At 52.8% G+C, this 22,416-nt stretch overlaps 1 protein-coding gene across 1 annotated transcript; it reads right to left on the reverse strand.

Annotated features, from left to right (window-relative positions):
* Window positions 1-4,903: 4,903 nt before the first annotated feature.
* Window positions 4,904-11,381, reverse strand: LHX1 (LIM homeobox 1). Its single transcript, XM_056506986.1, has 5 exons — window positions 10,190-11,381; window positions 8,575-8,801; window positions 7,986-8,263; window positions 7,136-7,301; window positions 4,904-6,799 (listed from the first exon to the last, which is right to left on the reverse strand). Exons 1-5 carry the CDS (start codon window positions 10,357-10,359, stop codon window positions 6,420-6,422), a joined length of 1,221 nt encoding a protein of 406 aa, XP_056362961.1. The 5' UTR covers window positions 10,360-11,381; the 3' UTR covers window positions 4,904-6,419.
* Between the last annotated feature and the right edge of the window lie 11,035 nt (window positions 11,382-22,416).

A 22,416-nucleotide genomic window follows, 5' to 3' on the forward strand; every position in this document is an offset into this window, starting at 1 on the left:
TCCCACAGCCACAGGACCTGTTAATTCACAATTTTTCAGGAGGAGATGCAGTCAATCCAAAGCCACATCAAACAGCAACTGCAGCCTGTGAAAGTCGGGGATTGTTAAAATATTTCACCCCCAGAGTCGCCTTGGCCGCTGTTTATTCTCTCTCCTCTGCCTTTCACTTAGCAGGGTAATTAAATCAGACTCGGGGCTGGGTTTTAATTTCTGGTTCACATGCCCTCCAACCATGCTGCCATGCCTGGACTCAGAATAGAGCAGGGGAATATTTGTACAAAAACTGCATCGATACATTTTCATTTAAGATGCTCGTGAAAAGCTTTTTATGCCTCACGGTCGGCTCAGAGAAACCCTTGGCCTGTTTCAAAACTCCATCAACCTCACTGACATAATTTCTTTGCCATTCTCCCTTTTAATTTTACTGTTTCATTCACATGCCTGTTTGCTAAAATGGGAATAACACCCTAAACACAGATAAACAGGGGAATGTACTGGGCTGTAAAAAGGGCTCTGATTTCTCCCACTCAGCATCTTTGATGCTGTACCCGTGGAGCTCCTCAGCTTTTGGGAAACTGTGGGATGAGAGGGAAGCTTTGGCAGGGAAGGGCTGAACCATCCTCCTGTGCTGTGCATTTACAGCTGTTAACATGAATTCATCTTTTAGAGCCATTCCTTCAGCAGAGCTGGGATGGAATTGCTGAGCCTCTCGGGCACTGCCAGCTGGGGATCCCACAGGGGCTGCAGGACCCCTTCCCACAGCATCCCCAGCCAGAATCACGGGAATTACCCACCCTGGAGTCACCTCTGCTGAATTTAATTGAGTCACTTCATCAACACTAAAATCTGACCCATATACAGAGGGCCTCGTGCTGGCCAAAAATAGCCACGAGCTGGGGCTGGTCTTGCCAACGCTTGGGCGAGCAAATGTCCTTTTCCAAACTGACCTTTATCATTTCAGTCATGCTAGTTCAGTTAAAATTTCCTTTTTAAACCAGCAACACAAATTATGAAAAGCAGAGAAAAAAGTAGTGAAAGAAACTGGGGAGAAGAAGAAAAGAACACAAGCAAACCCCATCCAGTAAAACAAATTACATAAAATTTAGATTATGTACATAAAAAACTCCCCTTATAAATATTTATCAGTATTTTCCTTCTGTGCTTTTATTTACTTGAGTACTTCTGCTATTCCTAACCCATCCCTCATTCAAAAAACACAATTGTTTTAAAGATTTTATCAACCCTTAATGGTTTCTACATTGAAAAATAGAAGGAACAGAGTGTGTCTGAAGAGATGCACAGCCCAAAGATGCTTCCAGCAGATAAGAATTTTAAAGGCCACCCAAAGGCAATTTAAAACTGGACAAAAACTGGTTTTAGAAGGAGCAAAATGTCTGATTTTCAATCAAAGCAGCCCTGCCAGCACTCAGACAGGCACAAGGGAAGGGGGTGAGCCTCTCCCGTGGGCTTCACTCCCAGAAATTCTCCACAGCCCCTGGGAATTCCTCTCACTCTGGGTCTGGGGGATTTTCCAGCCCAGGTTCCAGCCTGTGCTGTGTCCCAATCCTCACACTGTCCAGGGACCCTGCAGACCTGGGCTCTGGGAGAGCAGATTCAGGGATTTCCTCCAGCAGCCCCTGAGCAGGGGCAGATTCCTCCCCAGTCCTTACAGTTTCCATGCTGTGAACAGTTCCCAAATGTCACGGAGGCAGAGCTGTCCCTGAATTTGGTGACCTCCTGGAGCAGAAGCTGTAAGACACCCCAGCCACCCCTTGTCCCCACAGTGGTACCAAGGGATGCTCCCACACAAAACCACGAGATGCCAACGAAAACAACAACTGTGATCCCGTGTGCCAGCAGGAGCAGCCCTGCAGGGACACCCTGAAAGCCCAGAACACCCCACAGCCACGGTTCCAGCAACCCCAGGGACATGAATTAGAAATTTGGAGGTCACCTCACCACAAGGCCACATTTCCTCTCCAATTCCTGTGTTACAATTTTGTATTTAATGAGTGAACAACTCTCCAGCCACACCAAACTCTACTTTCCAAGCATGAGCCCACCCTCTGTAGCTAAACCACCATGAGCACTATCAACAAATAAACAAATCCCAGAATTATCATCAAAATATATTTTAATGGGCCCACTAATTTTGTTTATATCTTCGTGGGTGTTTTGCTGGCATGAGGAATGTGGCACAGCAGAGACAAAGGACCTTCCAGCATCACAATTCCTTGTTCCCAGCTCAGCAGCATAGAAGGATTTGTATCAATTGTTTAAACTTAGTAGATGTGAATTTATCTGTCAGGGGTAGGAACAGAAAGCGGGATTGCAAACGCTTCAATTGCATATTGTAAGAGCATGCAAAGCTAAAAGCACAGTTATTCAAAATAAAAATCCAGACTGTTCCTGAGAGGACACTGAATTATCTGCCACTTCCCAGGGTGGCAAAAGTATGTCAATCACTGCTGATATCTTAAAATTATATTTATTTATCAATTTGTGCCCTGTACCCATTGCTCAGCACCTGGGTATGGGCATTTAAATATTACAAATCAACTGTCTAGAAATCATCATTTAAGCACATCCTTATTCCTGGGATACAGATGTTCCCAAATCCATTTCCATCCCCAAGCAAACAGATCCAAGAAGGAGGAGCCTCGGTGGGGACATTGTGGGGCATTTGGGCCAAAAGCAGAGGTTTGGCTGCTGGAAACTCGTGGCATTTTACAGACTTTGATCGACCTGCAGAAACCCCCTTCCCCACGGGCAGTACTCACAGGGTGTGCCCGGAGCCCTTTTCCTGACTCTGCAGCAGCTCTGACACGTGGCTGTGCACAGATCCTCATCCTGGCCCTGCCTCAGCCGAGCATCCCAGCTGGGTGAGGGGCCAGGGGGGCAGGCAGCGACCCCCGGCTCCCCTGGGCTGGGACACGGCCCCAGGGTCACGGTAATGGCAGCGGGAGAGACCAGAAGAGAGAAGTTACTTCCCAAAGGCTGTGGGGAGGGACACGGAGCCGGGCACTGCACGGCACAGGCAGCGCAGGATCCCTCCATCCCTCCATCCCTCCATCCCTCCATCCCTCCATCCCTCCACTCATCCTTCCATCCATTCACCCATCCATCCCTCCCTCCCCGGGAACGCCGCCGGAGTCAATGGAAATGCTCTTGTAAACAAGGACTTACAAGGAGCCAACGTGACAATGCTTTCTAAAGGAGTTTTGACTGTGCAATTGTTGCTGGATTAGGGGCTGCAGCCGCGGCCGGCTCGCTCTGAGCAGTGCAGAATTCCAATCTCCGCGGGGCTGGGGCTCGGCCTCGGCCATGGGAACGGCTCCTGGGCTCCCCCAAACCCAGCAAAACCCCAAGGGAGCCATGGGAGCATCACAAAATGACAAATTCTCCTCTTTACAACTTGAACTGACCTAAACTGAACCTAACGCTGGCCTAAACGAACACAGAATAAACTGTACAAGGACTGAAAGAAAGAGAGAGAGAGAAAGAAAGCTCTCAAAATTTCCTACAAAACAAACATATTTGGCGAAATCCTCATTTAAAATCATTGATTCAACAATAAAGCAGCAGCCCAGCCCAGCAGCACAAACAGCAGTATTTATCTTTCCCAGATAAGTAGAAGTTTGGAATAAATAAATAAATCACCCATTCCTCCACTTATGTAAATGCAAACCAGAGCAACAAAACATGGCAATAGCACAAAAGACAAACAAATGAGTTAGACACAGAGTCCAGGAGTTTAAGAAGTCTCCCCTGTATTTAATAAAGCATGAATTATTTTTTTTAGAAACACTAACAGATCCCTTGCAGATAATTTTTTACCTTTATATTGTTATTATATAAGACATTTTGCGTTTAAATTGAACTATTGCTTCATCTAGGTGGCCCCTCTGCTGGTGAACAAAACCCAAAATCACCATTGAAAATCACAAACTAGAAACTCAAAAGCATTTGGAGTTTTTTTTCCCACCCCCAGTCTGAAGAGTGGAATCACTGGGAATGGGGAGTCTGGGCTTTAGCACAAAATTCTGAAATCAAAGAGCTGTGGGGAGGGAGGAGAAGCAATCCCAGCTCATCCTTCTCCATGAACCCAGCAGAGGAACTTCCAAACCAGCTGCAGAGCCCAGCCTGACCCTTTGTCCCTAACACAGCCCAAAGTCCTCTGGCACCAGCGGCACTTTTGCTTTTGAAGAACTGAATATTCAGGAATCAGCCACGGTTGAGAATTAAAACGGGAAATCTGGCATTTTGCAAGGCTCAGGATTTTTTTTGTTTCATTTTTCTCCGAGAGAATGAGGCTGTATCGAGGGCAAAGCAAAATATTCTCCCCCAAAATATTCTGCCCTTCAGAGAACTTCAGAATGACCAAACGCCGTCAAAGCCTTGACTCTGCCTCATCTAAGAAAAAAGGATTAAAATTACTTCCAGGACATTGAGGTTATGCTGTGTCCAAACCATCCAATTAGCAGAAAATAAAAATAAAATTACCTTTGGAGAATTAACTAAAACTGGATCAATTGCAAACCGAATCTTTGCTAGCATTTTACATTTACAGCACGTTTTTGTTTATGCATAAAATCAGCATTTCCAACGTTCTCTCTTAGCATAGAGCACGAATAACTGAAGACACTGAATAATTGGATTATATCTGAATTTTCAAATTTAAAATGCAGTGGAACAGGGTATTTGGACTTCAACAACTGAGTCTGGAGAGGGAAAGAAAGGCTGGAGCTGCCTCTGGCCACTGTCTGCATCGACAGCAGGGCTCAGACTCCCACCAGAGCCAAGGAGCTGCCCAGGATTAGCAGCAGACTGGATCATTTTACTCAAGAGAATCAATTTCCAAAAATTGCTTAAAACATCAAATGAAACACAAGTTATCTAAACATCAGATTTTCTAATTTTATTAAAAACGCACAAATTTTATCCAACATGTTTTCTTTCATACAGTGAATGGTCTAATATGCACTGGAGGTCACACAAGCTTAGGTTCATTAGAACAATAAAAGACATATGAGAAATTTAATATATAAAGAAAAAAGTAGCAGCTGTTGACTGCATATTTGACCATAAAATTTAAATATTTTGGACTTTTATTTTAAAGACACAAAAATAAAACCTGTGTGGGTCTATATAAGTCATATTAACAATTCCATGAATGTTCAACAGGACTAAAAATTAGCAAAGATGTTTGTTTGTCTTTTTTTTTTTTTTTCTTTTTAACCTTGTAACACTTTTTTAACACCTTCTTGGGTTGCTGGTGCAAAGCACCTTACAGTATTTGTGCTATATATTTACTTTATTTGGCAACTGTCTGGGTTTTGTGGGTTTTTTTTTTTTTCTTTGCCTTCTGTAAACAACACCTTTTACAAACTAGCACAGTGAACCACAAGCCCTGCAATCTGTTAGAACATCTACAGAAAAGAAAATGAACTATTTTGGTTGGCTGCTCAAAATCTTTTGCTTTTGAACAAGAGGTTTTTCTAAAACAGGATTTACTAGTAAAACATTGAGCTCCTGAATTTAACATTAGACGTAAACAGTTGACTGTTTTTAGTTCAATAGAGTCTTTTTGTTTAGCTTTTCTCTCTCTGTGAAGGTAGAATACTTTTTGTTTGTTTGTTTGTTATTTCAAGTCATTTTCGTTAGAGGTCTGGGTGGTGACCTTTGCTATGATGAGGAGGTTTTGTACGTGTAGCTTTGTGAAGGTAGAAGAGTTGGTGCTGAGGGCTTAACATTTAGTATTTGCTATTTTTGGAAAGGAAAAAAAAAAAACAAACAAAAACGAACCAAAACAACCGAAACAAAACAGAAAAGAAAAAAAAAAAGAAAGGAAAAAGGAAAAGTTGTCCCACCTGATCGTCAGCAGGCTGAAATGGCTGAAGCTAAAAAGAGTTTCTTGTTGTCGAACTTTCTGAGAGACAAAAATGAACAAACAGATTCATAATGCCAGAACCATCCTTAACCAGGAACGCTATAGAGAGTTCTTGAAGCTTTTTTTTTCCCCTTTTCTTTGACCTCTCCTTCATTCAATTATTTTTTAAATTTTTTTTTTGTTCTGTTTTTTTAAACGAGAAGTTTCTAAGGATTGTGGCTCTTAGGATGACATCCAACAGGGTAATCAAACTTACGCCATCCTACGGAATGGCAGCACTTTTACTGTACAGCTTCCCCAGTTTCTTTGTCAATGGTACAAAAAAGTCCCCTCGCTTGTTTGATACAACCATAACATGGAGATTGTCCTGGTCTAGAGCAAAGCTTGCCTTGGAGCGATTGGATTCAGTTCGTTCCCAAGGTAAAATTGTCTTAGGGCGGGAGAGATGTTATATGAATTCATTTCTGTACACCATAACAATAAGCAGACTAGATGATCATCACTTACTTAGACCCAGTTTGTTTTAAAGCTACCACACAGCTGCTTCGTTCATCTCTGGAGGGTGGGACAAGTGATTGCCGTAGTTAGCACCACCGTTGACGGATATCGACGAAAATGGGGGGCTGGGGCCAAAAACTTCGGCGGACATGGAGTGCAAGGACCCGGGCAGGTTGGGTTCGGGGCTGGGCGAGTCCCCCGGGGGGTGCGACATGATGTCGGTGAAGCGCTGAGCCTCACTCGAGGGGTGATGTCCGGGCAGGGGGTGGTCCATGGCCCCCAGCGGGGTCCCTGACGGCCCCGAGGAGGGCACGAACGGGAGATCCACGGGGGTCTGCGCTTGGGACGAAGGCGGTCCTTGCGGGAAGAAATCGTAATTGCTTCCAGGGCCGTAATACTCGCTCTGATAATCTGGGGGACAAAGAGAGACAGAGGGGAGGTAACAGGCGGGCAGTACCTAGTGGGGCCGGCACGGGGCGGCGAGGCTGGGGGGGCTCGGGGTGTCACCCACGAACCCCACGGGAAACGTGGGACCGGGCTGGCCGGGCTGCGGGACCCCGGGGAGCAGCGGGGACACCGACACAACGCGGCGCTCCCGAAAACACCGGGAGAACACCGGGAGAGCACCGGGAGAGCACCGGGAGAGCAGCGGGATCCAGCCCGGGCGCGGGGAGCCCCGCGATGCGCGGCGGGGATCCGGGCGGGGCGGCCCCGCATCCCGGCACGGCCAGAGGCAGCGGTACCCACCTCCGTAGAAGGAGAAGGGCCCGTTGGGGATGAGCTCGCCGGGCTCCAGCCGGTCCACGAGCGGCCGCATCCTGCGCGGGCTGCGGAAGAACGCGTGTCTCCGAGCGCCCAGCGCGCTCAGCTGCTTCATCCGCCGCTCCTTGGAGCGCCGGTTCTGGAACCAAACCTGCCAGGGCGGCGGGAGAGGCGCCGGTCACGGGTGCCGCGGGTCCCGCTCCCCCTTCCCCTCCATCCCTGTTTCCATCCCCATCCCAAAAGCTGCGCTTTTCCCCGTTCCCGGTCTCTCTCGGCCGCTGCTCCCCGAGCCGCGCTCCAAGCGCGGCCGAACCCACGCGTGACGGCGGCCCCGCTCCCCACCGACTGCGGGTCAAGAATGATTGAGTTCGTTCTTATTACCCTGACAAGATTACTGCTAATTACCCTCACACTGAGCCTCTCCAATCTAACCTCGTCTTTAATGGTCCTTTAACCCCCCATTACCCCAGCGCTGCGGGTTTATAAACCTTTTAATAATTCCAGCGCGTTGTCATTCTTATTTACCCATTAACCCCTCACATTTCTAGTTATTAATTCCGACACTGTTTGTAGCTTCTTTAGGACTTTTGCGAGTAAACCCGCGGTTCTGTCCCCGCCGACCGGCTGGGGCTGGGGAACCGAGAAGCGCCGGGAATCGCCGGGAAGCGCCGGAAAACGCCGGGAAACGCCGGGAATCACCGGGACACCTCGGCGATAACGATTTCCAAGGCCGGCGGGGCTTCCCCGGGCCCCGCAGTGCGGAGCGTGCCGGGCACCGGCCCCTCCTCGCCCCCGCACCCCCCGAGCCGCGCCCGGTGCCCGCAGGCGGCGGTACCTGGATGACCCGCATGTTGAGGCCGGTCTCCTGTGCCAGCTGCTCCCTGATGTGCCGGGTGGGTTTTGGGGTGGCCGCGAAGGCGGCTTTCAGAGTCTCTAGCTGTTTGGCTTTGATGGTGGTGCGGGGTCCCCGCCGTTTAGCCCCCAGGTTCTGGTCGTCGTTTTCGTTGCTGCCCGTCTCCTTGTCGGACACGTTGGCGCTTTCCGAGTCCTTGGCGTCGTCCTGGGAGGGGTCTTGAGAGTCGGGGGACAGGCTGGGGTCACTGCCGGTGGTGGCTGGGGGAGAACAAACCCGGGTCACGCTCAGCCGGGCGGGAAATACGGCGGCAGGAGCGGGGGAGAGGAGAAAGAAGGGAGAGGAAAAAGGGGGGAAGAAAAAAAAAAAAAAAAAAAAAAAAGACAAGAAGGAAAGGAAAAGAAGGCAACGGGAGAATGAAGGGAGAAAAGAGATGAGAAAGAAGACAAGGGAGAGGAGAAGGGAGAAAGGAGGGAGAGAAGAAAGAAGACAGGAGAAAGAAGAGATGAAAGAGGGGGAAGGAGAGGAACATCCGATCCCTGCCCTCATCGCCCCGGCCGCGCTCCCTCACCTGAATGCAGGCTGTTTTCTTTGGCAGTATTGCTGTTATTTAGGTAATCTTCTTTGCAGACAAACTTGTTCTCGTCTATGATGTAGAGCTCCTCGCCGGTGGAGAGTTGCTTGTTACACATCATACACGTAAAACAGTTCAAGTGGAACACTTTGCTCCGCGCCCTGCGGACCAGGTCGCTGGGGGAGATGCCCTGGGCGCAGCCCGCGCACTTGGTCCCGAAACACCTGCGGAGAGAGGCCGGGAGCGTCAGCGGGCCCCGAGCCGCGGCCTCCGCACACCCTGCTCGGCCGTGTAAAACGGGGTTAAACCAAACACGGCGATCTCTCTCTCTCCGCGATATTATAGCTTTTAAAAATAAAAATCAAAGCCGGCCTGGGCAGCGGGGCTGTGCTCGGGATCGTGCTGCGCTGCCCGGGTGTCCCCGCGCCCCGACCCCCGCGTTAAGGATGCTCTGACAAGCAGGAATTGTACACGTCCCGTGTGTCGGTACCGCAGGAGCCGCCGGTGCGGGCAAGGCCAGCGCGGGGAACCGGCGGAGCGGAGCGGGGCCGGAGGCCTTCCGTGCTCCGCGGGGCTCTGGGAGCCGGAACCAGAGCAGGGCCGGGCCCAGTCCCGGGGAGGAGCGGTGGAGCTCGGAGCAGAGCCGGTCCCCGTGCCCGGGGAGGAGCGGCGGCGGGGCTCGGGGCCGCGCTCCGCCGGGCCGGGCGCTGTGCCCGGTGTGCGCCGGGGGCTCCGCGGCCACTTCGAGCCCAGGCCCGTCCTTGCCCTTATCGGCCGTGTGCGGCCCGGCGGGGCAGCGGCACCGGCACCGAGCCCGGGATGCGCGGGGAGAGCGGCGGCGAGCGAGCGCCGGTCAGCGCCTCCTTCTCCATCCATCCTTCCAATCCATCCATCCATCCATGCACCGGCGAAGGGTCGCTGCCCTCTGCCAGGCCTGGCTCCGCTGGACGGGATGCGCTGGGCCCGCGGAGCGCCCGCACCGGGCCTGCCCCGCCGGGTGGCACCGGGAACAGCGCCGGGATCGGCACCGTGAACGGCACCGGGAATAGAGACAGGATCAGCTCCGGAAATAGCGCCAAGCTGCGGCCCGGGCAGCACCGGGAACGGCACCGGGAACGGCACCGGGAATAGTGCCAGGATCGGCGCCGGGTATAGCGCCAGGCTCCGGCCCGGGCAGCACCGGGAACGGCACCGGGCAGCATCGGGAACAGTGCCCGGAGCAGCTCCGGGCTCCGCGCTCACGGCCCCCGGAGCCCCGGCGGGCTCAGCCCCGCTCCGCTGCACCGGGCCCGCACCGTGCCCGCGTTCTCCCGCACCGGGCCCGCCCGCAGCGCCCGCCGCTCGATAGTTTGGAGAGAACTTTGGGCAACTCGAGCTCGGCCGGGGGACGCGGAGAGCGGCGGCACCAACGGGCCCGGGCCCGATTCCCGCCCGTCCCTCCCCGAGATGCCCGAGGAACAGCCGCGGTTTGCGATGTTCGGTGTCACGGGCAGGGAAGAGGCGCTTGTGGGTCCCGCTGACGGCGGGGGAAAACAATAAAAATAAGGGGAGAAAATGGAGGTGAAAAACGGATGGAGAGGAGCGGCGGGGGCGGGCGGAGGCCGGTACTCACCGAAAGAAGTCGTTTTTGCAGTAAAGCTTGCCTTCTCGCGAAAAGCATTTCTCTGTCAAATTGCATTTACATTCACAGCACTGAACACACTTCACATGCCAAGCCCTGTCCAGTACATTCAACAAAAACCGGTCCAAGATCGGCCTTTTGCAGCCTGCACAGTGAACCATTGTCTTTGGTTAGTTCTGAGGGGGGCAGCGGTTTCCCAGGTATCAAGGAAAAAAAAATAAAAACAACAATTCTTTTTTTCTTTTCTTTTCTTTTTTCTTTCTTTCTTTTTTTTTTTTTTTTTTTTTTTTCTTTTCAGAAAGACGACAACACCGGCGAAGGTTTGATTTTGTTTTGTTTTCTCTTTTTTTTTTTTTTTCTTGTTTTTTTTTGTGTGTGTATGTATGTTTTAAAAGCCTTGGAGAATTGAAGGAGGAGAAAAAGAAAGGGAGGAAGAAGAAAAATCTTCGTTCGAGTGTCCTAGGAGGGGTACACAGAAGAACCCCCCACTGCCCAGCGCTTCGACACAGCCGCAGAATCCCGGCCGCTACCAACCACACGAATAATAATAGTAATAATAGTAATAATAATAGTAACAATAAATCAATAACAGCTATAAAGATCGGCGCTCAGAAAAATAAAAATTAAAAAATTCAAAATAAAATCGCCAAAAAGCGAGCGTGATGAGTTTTTCTAAGGTCTGAGGTAGAGCAGTCAGGAGTCAAAGTGCTTTTCCCAATGAGAAATCAAAGAAGGAAAAAATATAATAACAATAATAATAATAATAATAATAAATAACGAGCCGGGACATGGAGAGGCGGTGGCGGTCACACGGGCTGTGGCTGCTGCCGCGGCGACATCGCCCTGCGCGTCCTGCTGCGGGGATGGGGACACGCGGGGCCGGGGACACGCTCCGCCGCTCCTCGCTGCTCCGCCGCTCACTCTCCTTTTTTCTCTCTCTCTCTCTCTCTTTCTCTCTCCCTCGACGTCTCGGCGGCACCGTCCGTCCGTCCGTCCGTCCGTCCGTCCGTCAGTCCGTCCTACCTACCCCCGCGCATCGCTACCCGCGGCGGCCGCCCGTGTCCCCGGCGAGCGTGGCATGGCCCGGCGGAGCGCGGCGCGGAGCGGAGCGCGGGGCGGGCCGGGCGGAGGGCGCGGGGCAGAGGGGCGGCCCCGCCGTCCGGCCGCGCACGGGCTCTGCATGGTCCCGGCGCCGCCGCCGCCGCAGCCTTATGCACCGCGCGGGGACGTCACCGGCCGCCGCCGCCAATCCGCGCCCGCAGCGCCGCCCCCCCGGCCCGCCGCGCCAGCGCCAGCGCCGGACGGGGCGTCCGCGCCCCTTTATAGAGCAGCCGGGGCAACGCCGCCGCCTCCGCCCGCCGGGCCGCCGAGAGACAGACGGACCGACGGACCGAGCGGCCGGGACACCGGCAGACTGACAGACACACCGACAGACTGACTGACACACCGACAGACAGACACACCGACAGACTGACTGACACACCGACCGACCGGCCGGGACACGGCAGACTGACAGACAGACACACTGACAGACAGACTGACACACCGACCGGCAGACAGACACACCGACAGACAGACACACCGATAGACAGACTGACACACCGACCGACAGACAGACACACCTACGGTCCGAGCGGCCGGGACACGGGCAGACACACCGGCAGACAGACACACTGACAGACAGACTGACCCACCGACAGACAGACTGACTGACTGACCGACCGACAGACAGACTGACGCACCGACTGGCCGGGACACCGACAGACAGACACATCGACAGACAGACCGACCGACTGACAGACAGACGGACTGACCTACCGGCCGGCCGGGACACCTACCGACTGACAGACAGACAGACAGACCGACAGACACACCAGCAGACAGACCGACCGGCACATCGCTGACAGACAGATAGACAGACAGACACACCAAGCGACCGGCCGGGACATCGACAGACAGACAGACAGATTGACAGACACACCGCCCGACACATCCATCAACACACCGAGCGACCGGCCGGCCGGCACACTGACTGACACACCGACTGACAGACAGACCGACTGATCAACCAGCGGACACATCGACCGAAACACCGACAGGCACACCGACTGACAGACACGCTGACTGACAGACCGACAGGCAGACACACCGACCGACAGACACAGCAACCAACCCACCGACAGCAGCACGGCCCGACAGACCGACAGACGCAGGGCCCGACAGACCGACAGCCGCCCCGCCGATGCCCCGCCGGTAGGTGTGAGGACTCACGAACGGGGCCGGGGGGATTCGAGGGGCCGCGGCCGCTCCCGGGGTCCCGGAGCCGCCACACGGACCCGGTGCGGTCCCCGCCCGGCCGGGGAGCGGCGACAAACGGGATCCCGGGGGCGCGGGGGCAGGAGAGCCCCGAGCCGGGGCCGCCGGGATGGGGGCGGCGGGCCCGGGGCCGCCCGAGCGCCGAGGGCACAGCGGAGGCTCCGGTAACCCCGCGGCGGTTCCGTTACCGGCGCTCGCAGCTCAAGTCCGGGGCCGAGGAGCACCGGGCACCGCGATGGACCTTCTTTAGTTTTTATTAATTTTTTATTTTGTAAATAAAAATTAATTCGCTTTTACCTTCTAGGGGTCGGTACCGGGGCGGTGCGGAGGGACGAGATTTCTTTTTCCTTCGCGCTTTGCTGCCCGTCGGGAGCCGCCGCTCCGGGGAGGTGGCACCGCCTGGCCCCGGAGCCGCCCCTGCCCCTGTCCCTGTCCCTGTCCCTGTCCCTGTCCCTGTCCCTGTCCCAGCGGGCTGAGCCCGGGTGGGAATGGGGAGGGGAACGGCGATGGAAGGGTCTGAGCGCGCCCGGGGTTCCGCACACAACCGGGAGAGGCGGAACCCGCAGCATCCCCCGCCCGTCCCCACCGCCCTCGCTCTCTTCCACATCTGTTTTCCTAGTCCTTGAGGGGATTAAAACCAAAACAAAAACAAATAAAAAAAAACCCTAAAAAACAACAACAACAAAAAAGAAAACAAACAAACAAACAAAAAAAAAAAAAAAAAAGAAAAAAAAGAAAAAAAAAAGACGGGGAAGGCATAAATTGGAAGTCAGAAAGAATAAGGAAAGCAGCAAGTTCGCTCTTGGGGATGCAGCGCCTGGCCGGGCCGGGAGAGGCGATTCGGGGCTGACCCCGGGCTGGGACAGGCAGTTCCAGGGCTGACCCCGGGCCGGGACAGGCGGTTCGGGGCTGCCCCCGGGCTGGGACAGGCGGTTCGGGGCTGACCCCGGGCCGGGACAGGCGGTTCGGGGCTGACCCCGGGCTCAGCCATTTCCCCGCAGCTCCAGCGGGTGCTGCAGACCCCGCGCTCTCTCCTCTCCTCTCCTCTCCTCTCCTCTCCTCTCCTCTCCTCTCCTCTCCTCTCCTCTCCTCTCCTCTCCTCTCCTCTCCTCTCCTCTCCTCTCCTCTCCTCTCCTCTCCTCTCCTCTCCTCTCCTCTCCTCTCCTCTCCTCTCCTCTCCTCTCCTCTCCTCTCCCGGTCGGGGCGCGCACCGGGCGCTCCCCCCGCGCAGCTGTCGGTTCGCTCGGGGCCGCTGCCGGGATCAATGGGGCCGGGATCAATGGGGCCGGGATCAATGGGGCCGGGATCAATGGGGCCGGGCTCGCCCCGCCCGGGCCCGCACATGGGCGCTTCTCATGCGGGGCGGGCGGCCCGGGAAGGCGACAGCTGCGCGCTGCCGTCAGGGGAGCGCGGCGCCGCTGCCATGTGTCGGCGGGGATGAATGAGGGGAAGGAGATGAGCATCTCGTGTCCATCAAGCACCAGTTTTTCACAGCGAATTTTTTTTTTTTTTTTTCTCCTTTCCCAGGCGTTAGCGAAAGCATCTGGTTCTCCCCCGTTCCCCGGGGCGGGGGGCGCAGGCCGTGCCCAGCCCCTCCCCTGGGGCTGGGGGGTCGCGATGCGAACCCCCCAAAACCCCGCTGGGGGCAGGAGGCAGCGCAGACCGAGGGGTGCCCCCTCTGCCTCACCCCCCAGCGGGGATCCCGACCCAGAGCAGGCGTTTGAGAGGCCAAAATGCCCGCGCCTGTCTCCAGCAGGATCCGAAATTCAAACCCCAGCACGGCCCGGCTGCCCCGGCCTCCTGCACCCCCGGGAGCCCCAGGGGAGGGGGAAAAGCCCCGAGGAAGCGGCAGCGTGTGCTGCCCCCTCGCAGGGCAGGGTGATGGGGACGGGGGGGATGTTTTTGGTTTTTTTTGTATTTTGCAATTCGTCTGGGTAGAGGCCCCGAACCCCGCTGGGATCCGGCCGGGATGTTCCAGAGCAGCCCCGGCCGGCCCCAGTGCTGGAAAGGAGGGACATTACGAAAGTAAAAAAGGAAAAAAAATAGAAAAGAAAGAAAGAAGGAAAAGAGATAAAACAACAGATGTTTTAAAAAGGGAAATTTAAAAAAAAAAAAAAAAAAAAAAAAAAAGGAAATTAAAAGAGGAAAACCAAAATTTAAAAAAATAGAGAGTGTAAGTAAAATAGTGAAAGAGACTCAAATAAAGAGAGGGAAAATAAAATAGTTCGAAAAAAGAAAAACGCCAAACAAACTCCAAATCATTCTAAATCTAATACCGAAGAAATAAACCAAGACCCTTTCTGGCGAGTTTAAATTTGCATTTTATGTGTGTCGTTCCTGTCTTTTTAGTTAAACATCACCCTGTTTCTCATCCCCTTTCGCCACCGCTGCGCTCAGTAATGGGATTTCTCTCTTTTACGGGGTCCCGGCGATCCCGGGCACCACCGCGGCTCGTGGAGCATCCCCGCATCCCCACCGAGCCAAAACTTCCCTCCAGACGCTTTCAACCACATCCACCCCCCGACAGCACTAAGTTTTTTCCTCTTTCCCCATTTATTTTTAATTTTATTTTCTTTTTCCCCTCCTTTTTCACGTCTCTCCGCGGCCGGGTGGGCTCGGGGAGGACGCCGGGCTCGGAGCCGGTGACGGGGCGGGGGGAGCCCTGAGCGCCCCGGGGTCTCTCCCGGCCGTGTCTCGGAGCTGTGGGGGTACAGCCCGCACAGAAATTGGGGGTCACACCTCTCCCCCCGTCCCCAGCACCTTCCCCCGCAGAAAGAGCGCCTCCGCCTGATTAAATATATATGCGGTTAATGCGCTATCCAAATATTGAAGTTAAGGTGTAATTAAGCCTGTAGAACATCCCCGCGCAATAAACCCCACGGCTGGACAGGATCCATCCCCAGGTTTGTTTTAAAAGAGCTTGGGGGAAAAAAAAAAAAGGAAAAAGAAGAGGAAGAAGAAGAAAAAGATCTTTAAATGATGTATTAGAAAGTCCCAGTTTATCCTGCCACACTCGGGTCGATGCTGAGGGTAAACACCACACTGTCGCCCCCCGGCTCCGCTCTCCTTTCCCTTTTCTTTTATTTCTTTTCTATTTAGTTTCCTTTTTCCTTATTTATTTTCCTGCCCCCCTCCCCCGTGATTAGCCCTCCCGGGTTTCTTACCACGTCGCTAAATGTTGTCGCTTACACTCCGAGCTCATGCATTGTTTATGGGAAATACGGTTAATAAATAATTACAAATCCGAGGTGCGCGGCTCTGCCTCTGACTGACGGGAAAGTGTCCGGGAAGGGGCCGGGGGTGGCACAGCTGAGCGGGATCCTTCCTTCGCTAAAGGGCACATAAAAGGCGAATAAAAGAGAAAAGAAAGAAAAGTGGAGAGGTAGAGGGGGCGAGGGGGGGGCTATAAAAAAGAGGGTGAAGCGAACCCCCGGAGGATGCACCGCTCCCGCCTCATCCATCTTCATTGTCTCCGTGTGTGCAAAAGCAACTCCGGTCTAAGGAAAAGCCACTATCAAAGCCATGGCTTTATTTTATATCCTATAGATCAGGAGGGAGGCAAAGCTTTATTTTCGCCCAGAGACAGATATTTTATTTCTCTCTTACGGTTTTATGTGTGAGAGATGTCAAAAAGGTAAAATAGATTGCTAATGCATAGGCAAAACGAAGCTGTTTTGGCATGCTCTGTGTCAGGAGGGCTCCCGGGGAGCGCGGGCTGGGGATTTAGGGCTGATGGGGGACTCGGGGGGATTCTGCTAAAACATCTCTCTCCATAAATCCAGCCGCATGGTCAGCGCGAGGAATTTTAAAGGGGAAGAGCCGGAGCGCGGCGGAGCGGAGCGGGATCCCGGCGGGGTCCCGGGGGATGCCGGGGGGCGCAGCCGCCGCTCCCGTCGCTTCTCCCGGCGGAGCTGGGCAGCGGCCCGAGCACAAAGCGCTCCCGGCCGACCACAACCTCCTCGCCTGGTTTTATTTCATTATTTCATTCTGGGTTTTTTTTGTTTGTTTTTTTTTTTTTTTTTTTTTTCCCCAAAACAAGCACCCATCCCCCGACTTTCGGTCCGACTCCCGGAGCTGCGGCTGCTCAGCGTCTGCCTCCCCGGCCCCGGCAGCGGATCTACGCGGACCTTTCCCAAAGTTAAAATATATCTCCCCAAGCTGCAACAATTTTCATACTTTTTGACCTCGGGGATTTACTTAGCGCGTTAAGTTCAAGGCTCAGAAGCCCAGGGCTATTACTCATTTAGGCACTCCCACCACCAACACTTTTCACCACATATTTTATCATTTGACTTCCCGGCTTAAATTCATGTTATGGCAAATAATGGATGGTAATACTTTCCCCCTTCCCCATGTTAATTGTCTTGTCTGACAGCCTCCGCATTTGAAGTGATTTAAAGCAAACAAGGGTGCAGCGAGAGCAGGAGACACAAAACCTCTGCGGGAGCCCCGCGGCTCCGGCTCTTCCCTCCGGGTCTGGGCTGGATCCCGAGCGCAGCAAATCCTCCCCGAAAGCATCGCCCAGCCCTCTCTGCGGTCACTGCCTCGCTTCTTCCCAGCGCCCCGCAGCCCCCGGGGGGACCCACCCCTGCCTCGGGCCCCTCCGGCTTCTCTGCCCAAAAATATTCCTTCCTTGGGGTGGCTGAAACGGGGAATCAGACCAGAGCGCTATTTGCAAATCGGAAAAAAAAAAAGCAAGGTGTACTTGATTAGGAAATTAATTATTTCAGCACCCCCAGGATTATATTGTTTTTCTAAGTTCTGTGGGCCTGTGTGATTTACCAATTTCACAGCGGCTGAACTTCCCTGGCAGGGAGAGTCAATCTCCCCTCCGCGACACGCAGGCGGCTCCTCGGCGGCGTCGGAGGGAAGGGCGAGCCCAGAGCTCTCCCTCTGCTCCTGCCACCGCCACCCCGGCCAAATTCTTTGTTTCTGCTCTCTCTGAGAGCGGGCAGTGCCTTCCTTGCCTCCGGGAGCAGCTGAGAAGGAGCAGCCGCCCGGGCATCTCTGCCCAGCGCTGGCACTGCCCTCCCGTGCGGTGGAAAAGGGGCTGCAGCACCACGCGTCCTTCTCTAGCAGCTGCAGAAGAGGATTCTCGGCACACAAGGGTTTTTGTCATCAGCAGAATGTCAGATTTTGGTGCTGACATCACTGAAGTGATGGGAAAAATAACTGAAATCCAAACAGGCAGGACTGTGGCAGAAAAAAGCAGATGCAGGGGCAGAGCTCGGCTCAGCATCACCCGGGCCAGGTACCACAGCAGCAGGTCCCCTCACAAGTGACAGTGAACCCAGAGCTCCTGGCTGTGTCTGTGCCTGTCAGCTCAGTCCTGACTAATCCTCTCTCTACAGATGCTGTCATTTGTTATGGTGCTACATCATATCCTATTTATACAATTTTCTGTTTTAAAGGATCTGAGAGGCCGTGGAGGCTCTGGCCAGCCTGGCCCCCCCTTCTCCCCTCACCAGTCCTGGGTTAGTGCAGCTGGAGCCCAGCAAAGTCCTGACTCCTGCTGCCTCCCCACTCACATTCTGAGCCTCTGTTTCCTTCCCCTCAGCCCTGAGTGATGCTCCAAGCGTGGCTGACGTGCACAGAGCTCCTCTCAACACCACAGCAGGGACGTGGCAGGCACAGCCACCACCCCATCACCCCGAGGTGCATCAGTATGCTGTGCTCAGGATGGAAAAAAATTAATCATTTTGGTCTTGAATGTGAAATTTCACTAGCTCCAGCTAATTTTTCCAAGGGTTGATCTCCACCCCCATGGGGATCCTGCTGTCCCCTGCTGTGCTGTGCCCAGGCAGGGCAGTCACAAGCTGGCACTACCAAGGGCCAACCCTCCATGCTCAGAAGCACTTTAAAAAATAAATATTATCCTAAAAAAACCCCATCCTTGGCATTTTTGTGGCTCTTCACTGCATGTCACTGAGTTTTGGGGCCCAGGAGCCCCATGCCAGCCCCAGGGTGCTCCTTTCCCCTCTTTGAGCATCACCACGAGGGCACCAGAGATTTCCCCTTGCAAACAAATAAACCCCAAACCCTGGTGAGCAGATCCACCAGGTCTGTTCCTCCTGCCTGTGAAATGTCACCATTTTCACAGAGAACAAGTCTCTGCAGGAGCTGGGATGTCTGTGCTGCTGATGTCACCTTCCTGTGAGAAGGGAAACCTCAGGCTCAGAAACTGTGAGTCTGCAGAATTCCCTACCAATGTGGCTTCTCCAGTTTTATTGAAATAAAATCTACATGGCTGCAATTAGCCAATATTTGCAAAGCCTCCAAGACTGCAGAATAAATGGCTGAGAGAAATTCTCATGGTTATTAGATAAATGCATTAATAACAACGGCTGTGGCTGCTGAGGAGACGTCGCCCCTAATGATGTACAATTTATTTCCTTAATAAACAAAACTGCTTTTTAGAATCTGCTCTGTTTATTCCACCCTCAGATCAAATAAGTTTCTCTCAGCACAGCAGCATCTTGCTGCTCTGCCTCTCTGCAGCCCCTCATTAACTCCTGCTGTGCCGAGGTCAGGGACACACAGCCCTGCCCAAATATCAGCCCTGCTGCCCTTGGTCCCTCTGGGGCATCCCAAAGGGTCCCTTGAGCTCGGGGATGGGTGTTTGTCCTCATCCCATCCCATCTGTGGCAGCCCCTGATGGATCTGTGAGCCATGGACCACCTGCACACTCCCTGACCCACCCAAACACTCAGCAGAGTTTATTCCCTGTGATAATTTCTCCTGTAAATCCAGAGGAGCTGCTCCAGAGCTCAGAGAGGAGACATTTCCTCCCCTCTGTGCTGTGTGTCCTGCACAAGGACAGCAGCAGCTCCAGGCTCTGGGCACAATCCCTGCCCTTCCCTCACCAAACCAAAACCAAACCTTTCCTGCAGGAGACTGGCCAGAGGAAAAGCAGCTGGAGGTGGGCACCAATAAAGCACCCAGAGCCTTCAGGATTTTGTGGAAACTCCTGTTTTGTGACATTTCTTGGTGCCCACCTGGACACACACTGTCCAGATGTGACACATGGCCCCACATGGACACATCTGTGGAGCCAGGCTGCTGCTCACAAGCTGAAATAATCCACAATAAGTGTCCAGAATTTAGGGAGAAAGAGGAAGGAAAGAGTAGTTTTATAACTCTAGAATTAACAGAAAATATCCTTTTCCTTGGGGATTCCCAGGGAAGGGGGTGAGGCTGGGCCAGGCAGCTCCTCCCAGAGCCAGGGTAGGAAAGGGAGAAATCTTTTTTTCTTTTTTCTTATTCCTGTGAGAATCAGGAAATCCACATCACCACTAGAGCTGGGAAATGCACCTTTGGAGGTGAGTGCTCAGTGTGGGGTCTGCCCAGGTGAAGGGAAGGGAAGAAATTCCAAGAGAAAGAATAAAAATAACCTACAGCAGGAAACCACATGAAAACCTGCTCATCTTTCACTGCCCTGATGCGTTGCTGCTTTTTTTCGTGCATTTAAAAAAAATCAACAAAACTCTTGAGTTAATAGGAAAACAAAAAAATTACAGTTGAAACAACTCTGAAATGGTCATACAACCAAATATATGCATTAGGTGTTAAACCTTCTATCAGAGAGCTCAGCTGGATTTTTTTTTTTTTTTTTTCATAAATCTGCAAAATATAATTAAATTGGTGATGGTAAAAAAGAAAAAAATAAAAAGAAGAAGAAGAAAAAAAAAAAAAAGGCAGCCTGGTCCAAACCCTTATAAGGATATTTCAGCCATGCTGAGGTTCCTTTTCCATAAATGTTAAGCAGACATCTGTAAACATAATTGGAATTTACTGCACACGTGAATAACTGCATATCAATGAGCCTGGATGGTTGGGGTTTAGGAAGGGGCTGCAGGTGCCCCCCCCTTGCTGATAAGACTCTGGTGTTCCCAGCACATCCCAGCTCAATTCCAAATGTCAATTCTCTACATTTTAATTTTTTTTTTTTTAATAATTTTTTTTTCCCCCTGGCTGTTGCCTTGTTACATTTATCATAAAGCCTCTGTAGATGAGACATCCTGAGGAATTTTGTGCTTCCCCAGGTTTGTTTACCAGGCTGAGAGTTATTCTTTTGGAAAATGCAGAGTGGTATTGTCAGGCATTGCTTAATATTAATGATGGGGATTTGGGCATGGGAGAGAGCTGAATGAGCACGACTTCATTTCACCATTCCTCATTTTTTCCTCCCCTTCTTCCCTTTTCTTTGCTTTCTCCTTTGTTATGGGAAAGGCCATGTAAAGCCTGGAGCCCTCTGGCCCCAAACCTGCAGCAACCAGTGACCAGATCCCTGTTTTTCAAATCAGAGCAAAACCACCCAATTTCTGTGGTGCAGGACCGAGATTTTAAGCACCCACTGAACTTTGTGCCCAGGGTTTGGGAATCCTGGCTAAGCCACAGTGAAACCTGGTGAAGGTTCCTCTTCTCCTCACGTCCTCCTGGGGAAAACTTGGGAATCCCACAGTGGGAGCAGCAGGGAGAAAACAAAGGGCTGTGCCCATTCCCAAAAACCATCTCAGCCTCGGGCTGGGAACTCACAGGGACAAACCCACCCAAAGCCCCATCCCCTGCAGGTGTCGGGAGCTGATTCCGTCATTCCCGGGTCCCTCCCGGCTCAGGATGCTCTCAGGACAGGAGCCCGGAGCCTGCAGAGCTTTGGGGCTGGGGAAGGACCGGCAGAGAGGGGCAGAAATCCCTTTTATCCTGGGATGAACCCTCGAGTGGGGCGACCACCCCAATCCCGGATTTCCCGAATTCCGGGGGTGTCTCTGCCCCGGGGGCTCCTCCCGGGCTGGTGTTTTTGGGGGGCACACAGGGACCAGCCCCAGCCAGCTCCCGATTCCCGGGATAACGGAGCGTCCCGGGTGATCGATCCCAGTGTCACCCTTCAAAGGCGCAGTTGTTCCCCATCCATCTCTCCGCGATCTGGGAACGTCCCCTCTCACCTTGGCTGCGGGGCGGACCCCAGGGGATGCTCCCGGGGTGGGATGGGGAGCGCTGACCCCGATTTCACCTCTGCTCCAGGGAGGTGAGAGATGCGCCAGCCTGGCCAGGCGGGGCTGGGACAAATTTTGGGATGGAGGGGGTGACACGGGGGGTGGGAAGTGCCACAAGCCCGGCAGAGCAGCCCCTGGCCCACAGCACCATTTTTAATTCTGGAAGTTGGTATCAATCATTTTGCAATTCAAAATTACCAAAAGGTTTTTTTTTCCCCCCGTTTCTCCCTATTTGATTTTAGTGTCAAAGAGATTTTCTGTCTCTCTATTTCTCGAGTTGTTTTCACTTAAAAGAATAATAAAAAACCCCAAGTCCTGGAGCAGCAGACAGAATAATAAGCAGACTCACTATTTAGTCACAGAATGACCCGAAATTTCTCCAAGGAAATGTATTTGCTGCTGAAAAACACTGCAAAAATCAGTGTGAAAGTTTTTCCTTGACATTTTAGGGGAAACAGGAGAGCAATCTCTCCTCATCACTTTCATAGTTTGTTATTTTTCCTTCCCTCTTTCTACTCGTGCCCAAGAGTTTCCTCCTGGGTGGGAAATGTGAGGAAAAAAGGAGAGGGATGAGCAAGGAGCTGGGAGGGGATGAACCAGCCCCCCAGACCTGCTTTTGTCTGGGCTTTTCCTGCCAGCCCAGCCTCGTGCCAAGGGCCCTGTCACATCCAAATCCATGGAATTATCCATTACAATACTCCAATATTTATGACACAGATTTCTCCTGAACTGCTTTGTAAATCACGGCAGAAATGATGGACTTCCAGCTGAGAGCCACAATCCACCAACAGCAAGTCAGGGCTGCAATTTAAAATATATATTAGGAAGTCCTTAAGTGAACGTTTTGCTTAAATTAGGAGATGGGCCATGATTCAAACAATAAGGCCTCAGCAAAGAGAATTTCCCCAG

Source organism: Oenanthe melanoleuca, chromosome 19 (assembly GCF_029582105.1).
Source record: "Oenanthe melanoleuca isolate GR-GAL-2019-014 chromosome 19, OMel1.0, whole genome shotgun sequence".
In the NCBI taxonomy this organism is placed as follows: domain Eukaryota; kingdom Metazoa; phylum Chordata; class Aves; order Passeriformes; family Muscicapidae; genus Oenanthe; species Oenanthe melanoleuca.

What these genes read in the sequence shown, in the direction of transcription:
- LHX1 (XM_056506986.1), bottom strand. Translation starts at nt 10,359, where the DNA reads ATGGTTCACTGTGCAGGCTGCAAAAGGCCGATCTTGGACCGGTTTTTG. An exon ending in AGAAAACAGCCTGCATTCAG is followed by an intron (nt 8,264 to 8,574) that starts GTGAGGGAGCGC and finishes GTTCTCCCCCAG; the next exon opens with CCACCACCGGCAGTGACCCC. An exon ending in TCAACATGCGGGTCATCCAG is followed by an intron (nt 7,302 to 7,985) that starts GTACCGCCGCCT and finishes CCGCCCTGGCAG; the next exon opens with GTTTGGTTCCAGAACCGGCG.